This window comes from Pelobates fuscus, chromosome 4, assembly GCF_036172605.1.
Source record: "Pelobates fuscus isolate aPelFus1 chromosome 4, aPelFus1.pri, whole genome shotgun sequence".
Taxonomy (NCBI): Eukaryota; Metazoa; Chordata; class Amphibia; order Anura; family Pelobatidae; genus Pelobates; species Pelobates fuscus.
In genome coordinates, this window is record NC_086320.1 from 66,827,213 (window position 1) to 66,836,552 (window position 9,340).

The 9,340-nt window shown below is 39.0% G+C and overlaps 1 protein-coding gene across 1 annotated transcript in view; it reads right to left on the reverse strand.

Annotated features, from left to right (window-relative positions):
• Nucleotides 1-575: 575 nt before the first annotated feature.
• Nucleotides 576-9,340, reverse strand: part of OSGIN2 (oxidative stress induced growth inhibitor family member 2) — a 17,824-nt gene continuing 9,059 nt past the window's right edge. Inside the window, exons 3-6 of the mRNA XM_063450334.1 lie at nucleotides 7,898-8,034; nucleotides 3,183-3,374; nucleotides 2,425-2,516; nucleotides 576-1,957 (exon numbers count right to left, since the gene is read on the reverse strand). Coding sequence (XP_063306404.1) covers nucleotides 922-1,957; nucleotides 2,425-2,516; nucleotides 3,183-3,374; nucleotides 7,898-8,034 — 1,457 coding nt within the window. The 3' untranslated portion in view covers nucleotides 576-921. The remainder of the gene's footprint in view (nucleotides 1,958-2,424; nucleotides 2,517-3,182; nucleotides 3,375-7,897; nucleotides 8,035-9,340) is intronic.

The following is a 9,340-nucleotide window of genomic DNA, read 5'->3' on the forward strand; positions in this document are numbered from 1 at the left end:
AACTCTTATGGCAACAACGTGCAGGCTTTACATTACCTACAAGGAAAAGGTATGAAGTATGTAAGTGCCACATTCAGTGCTAAAATCAATGCACTTTAAATACACACAGTAGGTCCTAGATGGAGCATGATGCACAGGTTAGCTGGGCAGTCTATCTCCTTGCACTTTAAAAAAAAGAAATCCTAAAAAGTGTACAATTAAGTGCTTGGGTTTTTTGTTTTGTTTTTAAACCAAAATTCTAGTATTAATACAAAAAGTATCACATTGTCAGGATATCTTTATAAGAGCACTTTGATTAATACCTTTATATACACACTGTAAACCATTACGAGAACTTGTCATAAACTTTCATTGCTCCCTTACAGGTAACGGACTATAATGTAACAAAATGAATTGTACATGTTTAAGGAGTCATAGAAGACTATTTACCGTTAGTGTTACTCCTAGAATGCACTTATCAATTAACCCCTTAAGGACCAAACTTCTGGAATAAAAGGGAATCATGACATGTCACACATGTCGTGTGTCCTTAAGGGGTTAAAAAAAACAAAAAAAAACCTCTAAGTGTTGTGGGCTCTGATATGCATATTCTGACCAAAATCCCAAACAAACTAAACTCATGTTCCCAAATAAAAAACTATGAATGTAAAAGTGAGTTTTACACTAGAAATCCAGTTGTTGGTAACTATGCAAAATAGGTTTGTTCATGAACAAACTAAATTGGGTTTACCACTACAAAACAGCATGTCTTTCTACAGAAAGCAGCACATTAGGTTTTTCATTTGCGTAAGAATAAGAATCCAGAAACAAAGTTTGCACTGTGCCAAAAAACACATACTGATGGAATCTGCAGGTCTACAGATCTCTTATATAATACATGGGAATGAATTTCAACAGAAAAGCATGGGCAATTTCCTGTATCTAGGACACACCATCACTTTCGGCAAGTCGATGTCTATTCTTTTGTCTCGTCTCCAAACAACGGGTTATGGCAAGAGCACCGCCTTTTAGAAACCTGATAAAGTTGTCACCAACTAGTGGTCCAAGTGCAAAGAGATTAGGCTCTTTTGACGACTCATAAGTGTATGGATCAATCTCTACAGGATTACCCTTGCATGTGATGGGTTGGTTAGGGTGATGACCCAAACCTCTACCTTGCTCTTTTAGGAAGGATAGATTAGGATGAGACCCTATTAAAACTAGAGCCATGGATATTTTTAAGACTTTTTTTAATCCACCGGTACCTTGAAGGACACACTTCATATCTGGCTTAAACGAAAGTACACAATGCTCCGGAAAGCTGGTATAAGAAGCGTGCAAGTTGGAGGCTGTGGTATGAGACTGCATGCACATCATATGATAGACCTTGTGGTACTCAGGATACAGCTTCTTTGGCAACTGCTTAAAAATTAAACTTGGATCAGTAACTCTTCTACGAAAAGCATGTATTATCGGAATGTTATGGTTATAAGCACAAAGAATTGCATCAGCTGCTGTGAGCCCAGCACCCACTATCAAAACTGGGTCGACTGATCCACCTAATTTCCCTTTGCTAACAGCAGCCTCGAATTCAGCAACACAGTGTGAAACGTAAGGCAGATCTTCACCACTCACTCCAAGTCGAGCTGGCGAATCAAAAGTTCCCGTTGCAAGAGCTATTGCCTCAGCAAAAAGACAAAAGGGCTGGTGAGAGCCATCAGCTGCTCTTGTGTAGCCTTGAATTTCCCAATTTTTCTTTAGCACTGGCTCATCATTTCCTTCTCTGATCTGAGGTTCCTCAGAGGCAACCACCACTCCATTTCCTTGACTTGTAGATTCCTCTTGCTCTCTGTAAGGTTTTACTACAGAGGTAATGTAAGTGTTGTCAATAAAATTTCTTTGGAGACCCATTATTTTAATATAATGTTTGTAATAAGAAGCTACTTCAGCAGGGGTGGCTCGATCGGTCTTTAAATTCCTGTGGGGGCAGAACAAGAAAACAAAATAATTGTCAAAATTCTAGCTTATAAATCAGTCGCAACAAATGTCTGAAATCAAGTTTTTTCCATTAAAATTGTGTAGATCACACACAGTCTCAAAATACTGAAACTATGAAAGTCAAAAAGGGTGGGGGAGGGGGAAGAATAGGGGAAAAAAAGAAAAAAGTGACATAATGAAGATCTACAAAAAAGGGACAGTCGGACATTCCAGTAACAATATTTACTAGCACGCAAAGGAGTAAAACATCTTAGAATAAGCATTCAAATGGCAAGGTTTATCAAAGTTGGAGCGGGGAAAGATGTAGTATTCTACTATGAAACCAACACCTGGTTTTCCAAGTTTGGTTTCTTTGTTTATGTTAAAATGTCTTGCCTAGGTGGCATTGCAGTGGTAAAATAAAGTCATTCATGTTAAACTGCGGTACTAAAATCAGCAATGACATACCGTCTTTTACCCAGGGCCCAGTCTTTAAATTTCAGTCCTGGTAACTCCATCCAATCTCCGAGACTAAGTGTCAACATGGATCCTTCCATATCCTAGCAGAAACAAAATTGAAGAAATTTCCTTTTTGAACACAGGATCTTAATATTTAAAATCAAGCTCTGCAAATAGTTTGCCCTCAAACAATAATATGCAATACAGATTTAACCCCTTAAGGACCAAACTTCTGGAATAAAAGGGAATCATGACATGTCACATGTCCTTAAGGGGTTAATCAAACACAGCAAATGATGGGGTAGCAATATGCAAGTTTTTATTGTACCACCAGTGTTAACACATTAAGTAGTTCTTCTCACCATTTAAACTTTTTTTTTTTTTTTTTTTTTTAATACTACAATAGTTGCGTAAATCTTAAATTTTCTCTTCAATTTGGCCTTAGCTCCATTTATTGTATACATTTTATTAGCAAACGTCCAATTAAACTAGATTTTGTATTTTCTCACTCCTTTTACAGAATGTTCTAAATAACACACAATAGAATGTTTGATATTAGAAACAAGCTCCAGAAATACGTACAATGCAGTCTTGGAAATTAGCAGACAGATTGTGTTTAGACCTTGACATTTCTATTATGTTGTCCACATACCGTAGAGATTATATGGTTATTATAGGCTCATGCACAGCTGGCGTTACTCCCCCATTAACCAGTTAGCACCAATTATTTACATAGTTTACTTTCTTTTTCTTAATTGGTAACTTACGTGCCAGGCTCCACCAGGAGGTCCTTTACCGAGAACTATATGAGGAATATAGTGTTCTTCTTCCAGCTTCCACTGCAGAACAGATGGGTAATCATACCCAAAATCAGCATTTGGATGAAGAAGAGTGTCAAAGAGAACAGCCACAGGATTGGTTGAGCGACCTTCTAGACCTTCAGACAAGTATTCCAAATCCTATTAGAACAGCGGAGACGATTAAGAAAAGTTACTTATGCTGAACATAGAAGTATGCAGAGATTTTAAAAGCTTTCGCATTAAATATGAGTCTCTGAGATTTGCCTGCTCTTTTGCCATGATAGAGGGAAGTAACTTGAACTTGTTAGAGGGATACTATAGTGTTAGGAATACAAATCTCCACCCCTCCCTGCCGGCTCGCATATCAGAGATCTATTATATATATTAAAAAAAATTTAGTCACTTACCCAATGTCCCTAGGTGTCGTTTGGTCCTCTGCCGTCATCTGAGGGTGGGCATAATGCACGTGTGCTGGAAAGCATTAGGCCCTCCCCAAAGGAAAGCACTGAATCAATGTTTTTCCTATCGGGATTTCACGGACGCTGCGGGATGTCCTCATTTAGTAGGGAACCTACAGTCCGTTAGCATCCAGGAAGTGGTGTGACGTCCACTAGAGACAGCCTTAAGGACTAAGTGGGACAGGGACAGTGCACCCAGACCACTTCAATGAGATGAAGTTGTCTGGGTGCCTATAGGGTCTCTTTAAGCAGACGAGGGCTGGCGCCTTTTAGTTTTGGTTGGAGACAGTAGGCATTTAATAGCCTCTCTTTTTCGTACACAAATCCCACAGATCTCTATATGGATGGTCCGTTTTGCGCGAAGCACGTAATTTGCCACATTGAGGTTGCTGGAATTGTGACATCCTATATATATCCTTGCATTGTCCATGAATATGGACTGCAGAGTGTGAGACAGCATTCACAGAGGTCTGTGCTCGCCTAAGAGACAGACAATTTTTCCACAATTCCACTGCAACCACTGCCGCAAGTTTTGAATATCAGAAGTTTTCTCATCTGCCCCCCAGCATTACAGATGGACAAGAGGACACTTTCATTCTAGGGGTGTGACTATGCTAAGAATTTTTAAGTGACATAGAAATAATTTATTAAACTAAAATGTAATTTAGAACAAGAACAATGTATTTCTAAGCACATTACAGTTTAAAAACACATTACTGTGAGTATTATTGCTGTGGAGCTCTGTTATATATTCAGATACACCAACAATATGGATCTTCTAGAAAAGGAGGGCAAGAGGGATTTGGGCACAAAATGGGGACTGCCCCACCTAAATAGGGACACTTGGGATGTATGGTCTCATAACACCTTGCAGTCGCAGGTAAACACCTACAGGGACATTATACATAATCATCAAATTGTAACCTGGTCACACCAGACACTACGGTCTACTGGAAAATAATCACCAAGGGCCAGTACAGGCCTGGAGAACGTTGAGATCATAGGCCAGGACCCAATGCACAAACACACATCACATATCCAGTGTGATCTGTAGAAGAATGTGTGAGGTTGTTGCCCACAACGTCTGTTTGCTCTACTTGCCATTCCTTACATGTTAAAAAAGGAGAATTATCCATATGAAGCCCCATTAATTTAACACTAAAAAAATACATACATACACACACACACACACACATATATATATATATCTCAATCTACACTGCCTCATTTGGTAAACTCATCAGCTCCTTTGGCTTCCAGTATCATTTCTCACCATCTCTCGACTAGTGTCTCTGACTGCCTCTCTGCTATTTCTAACTGGATGGCTGCTCATTTCCTGAACCTGTCCAAAACAGAACGTCTGGTCTCTCCTCCCTCAAATATTGCTACTCCCTTGTTTGTGGCCCTCCAAGTCAATGGCCCTACCATCTGCTCCATCTCTTAGGCTCGCTGCCTAGGTGTTCTCTTTGACTCCGACGTCTCTTTCCCTCCTCCCCGCACACGGATTCCTCTCCTGCAACTGTCATCAAAACAAAACACTGAGCCCTCAGTGAATACTATCCTAGAAACCTACTTTTCTACCCTTACCTTGTGTGTCACTAAACCTCACTCCCCCTAGCATGTAAGCTCATTGAGCAGGGCCCTCAACCCCTCTGTTTCTGTGCGTCAAACTTGTCTGGTTACAAGTAAGTGTCTGTTAGCCATCCATTGTACAGCGCTACAGAACAAATTTAAATATATATTTTTTATTATTATTCTTTTTTTTAATCTTCTTGCTCTACAATGTTGTGCAGAGGGAACCAAGTCTGACAAGAAGCGGTTCACGAGTCAATGGGATGTACAATGTACAAATATGAATCATTATAAGCCCTCTATATTTACACTTCCTCTTTTTACTAGTTTTCAAAATACATAGAAGAGAAGATTAAAAATTGTTGTTGCTCAAAAATTGTGAAATGGCCCAGAGTAAACTTTTTGTGAGCAAACACATAGGAAAAATACGATTATTAGACAGATAATAAAAGCAATAAAAAAAAGTGCCCAGTTGTTATTTTTTCTTTTTATTGCATATACTGTAACAGCACCTTTTGTGTGCACACAGCATTACAAGATGTCCAACTATGCACATGTGCTGGTACCATGGGGATCTGTAAGCACCAAGATCTGAAAATAAAATGGAGTTAAGGGATTTAAACTTGCCTTTGCTTCACAAAGTCCAACAGCAAACCTTTATACAGCATTTATGGTGTTGAGACAATTATGAAACTCTCACCAAGCCAAAAGATACAGTTCCTCTTTAATTTATGATGTGTACATTTCCTGCTTAAGGTCTCTGCAACACTGGGATAGTGGATTTTTAAAGTCATGGTGTAGGTTACACAATTACATCTCAATATTCCTTTATCAGGGGAATAGCCTAAACATACTCGAAAATTAGCAGTCAATAAAGGTTTATGTTGACCATTGGATGCTGGAGTCCTACAATTAACTATGCATTTAATTACAGCTGAACCAAGACCAGATATTGTGTGATTGGCTGCCCACATAACCCCCTTTGAAGGTTCCCCATCAAAACATCTTAATGATCAATCATATTTAATGCAGTAAACCACCACCCAGTCCCTAAAGACAGTGTGTAATGTTGCGCTTATTTAGCCTTCGCAGCTATGCCACCATTAGACAATCTCTAAAATCTTGGTTATGATGGAATCAGTCAATGCTCCTTAAGAGGTTAATGTATATTTTTAAAGGAACTCTATAGGCTCATTGAAGTGGTCTGGATGCAGTGTTGCTGTCCCCCTTCTCTAGTCTTGTTTTAGAGAAGCTGCAATGTTTATTTTGCAGTACTAAGATTGCCTCTAGCAGCGGTCTACTAAAAAGCCACTAGAGGCACTTCCTGGAGTTTCACAGAGTTTGACTCTGAAACGATGCTGGACATCCTTACGATCTGAATGAGAACGTCCAGAGTCAAGGAAAAACAGCAAAGGAAAGTCACGCATGTGCATTAGTTCCCTCTACTGGCTGATGTCGGATGAGTGCAACCCAGATAAGAGGGACATCGGCTCTGGAATCGGGTAAAAGGTAATTTAACTCTTTACATCCCCCAGGGGAGGGGCTGCGGGTAAAAAAAAAAAAAAAAAAAAAACACGTTTGAGTTGTTTTGAGACTGCCCTTTCACATTTAGAATGTGTATAATATTGTATCGTTTAAAGGAACATTTTAGAGTTGTGAATACAAAGACGTATTCCTAACACAAACCACAAACGTCCATCCCTCATTAATGAGTTGTTGTTGTGCACTCTGTAGTCTGATTTTCCTAGTGTGTGCTTTCAACTTCTAAAAAAACAGGTGACCATCACCATCTTTCACCCCATAACATTTTTAGCTCAATGACATTATTTTAGAGGCAGTAGTGTCTGGTGCCATCTTTTCTTGGGGAGTAAACGGTTTTCCAGTGGTTCAACCCCAAAGTTGGTTCTCCGGCACTGGATACCTGTGCTTCCACTCCTCTTTCCGCCCAGCCAGCAAAGTGAGCAGGAAGGTTTGGCAGCACAGATGCTCTCAGCCCATCATCAGCCACCCAGCAAACCTCCCTGCTCCCTAAAAAAGGCCAAAAGTGTCCATCCCCTGGTAACAGACTATTAAGGTAAGGAAACCCCTATATTCTCCTGCCCCTATAACAACTTCATTAAGCTGCAGCTGTTATAGGAGTGCGATTGTTCAATTTAAAACTTCTTCTGTAGGCTACTAAATGTCACACTAAGTAACACACCGGGTAAGACGCAGCCTTCCCCTCCCCTTCCGGGTGTATGCACATGTGCATTCTACTATAAACTGTGTTGGAGGTCTATGAATAAAATAATTGACCACATTTTATCACATGGTGGCTTTTCTAGCAGATACTAAGACCACTTACTGCTTCAGACTAGAATGGCAAAGGAACATCCCTAGTATGAAAACATAGGCACTGCACTCAAAAATAAACATTTATTTGCATTTACAACCATAAATCTGTATTTAATATTTGTGGATAAGCATATCAAACAATGTCATATTTTGGATAATTTTTTTTAAATATTTTCTTTCCCAAAAAATATTCAAATATTAAAAAAAAAAAAATCATTTACAAAAATATTAAGATCGTAATCATTTTAAAGGTGTATCCCACAAATATCAGTTATCAATATCAATGAAGGCTTTGTGGCTGATTGCCATCTAAGTTACCTGTTCGTGAATAGAGAGGTGTCTCGCTTCCTCTAATCTACTTTGAAGAATTGAATTCGGGTGCACAGCGTCTGGAGACAAATATGGCCGGTAGCCAGACAACATATAAGACAAACAGATTCCTGAGGGGCCATTTCCTAATAGAATCAAAAAATGAGAAAATATACACAGTTTTAGTATCAATATAGCCCAAGAGTAGAAACACACACAAAAATAAATACATTTTTTAAAAGCCTTGAGGAATAGGGCTGGAAATGAAGAGGAGAATTTAGGATGGGCAGAGGGAGGAGACTGTCAGCCAAGGTGGAATATATACCCCCAAAGACAAAAGCCATGGGGTCTGAACTGTCCACGAGCCAGGTTAATCTATCCAAGGACACTACTGCATCGCAGACCATAGCTATACGTTCATCCATAAGAGTATAAACCATTTCTTAGCACAGAGCAACTTGACTTGAGTATTTTAGCATTTAATTAAATAGCCAGACGTTTTCCAGAATTTACCTACACTCTGGTCAAACTCCCTAAACAAACATTTTGCAAGTTATATATTTAAAATAATTGAGGATTAATCATCAAATAGACTTCTTACAGAAATAAGCTTCCCCTGATCAATTGTTATAATGATGATAAATACCAGATATTAATAAATAAAGAATTCTATAAATTATCCAGACTGGTCATTAAATTATTAGAGACTGGCATCTTATCAACTACTTTACATATTACACTAACACCTCTGTGATTTCACCACCAGCAAGCCATTCCATGTGCAAAATGGTTTCCAAACTAGGGTTCTATGGCTGTTAAACGTGACTGGAGTGCTAGAGGTACACTATAGGCACCAATCTCAATGAGGTGGTCTGGGTGCTATGTGCCGTCCTGCAGGTATAACAAGGTTTACTTTGCAGAGTTAACCTACTAGAACATCCATTAGATGTGCATCAGTGACATAGCAGAATGAGACTCTCAGGGAGACCATCTGATAGTGACACTCATGCGTATTAGCCTCCCAATGCGGTCGTATGGGAAAATATTGGATTGTCTGAAATCATCAACATTGATTATCTCAGCCAAAGAGGCCAAAGAAAACCAGCACTGCAAAAAAAAAAAAAAATTTAAAAAAAATAAAGCGCAAGTCAAATACCTCTTTTAACTCTGTCAGCACTGGCCAGTAACTCAAATGGTGACCAAGGCGAAATAACATTAGGAATACAAATATGTATTCCCAACACTATACTGTTCCATTAAGGAGGAATGGCTGATTTCTGAACATCATATTTTCTTTGTCATAAAATCCATTCATTCATTTCACATTCACTCCAGTTTATTTCTACTTGGATCAATAGATGTGGGTATTAATTGCCAGCGTCCAACAGGATCTGACATTCCATTGTACTTTATCTACGTGCCCTTCCATTAACCCTTCATGACAGGTTCTTA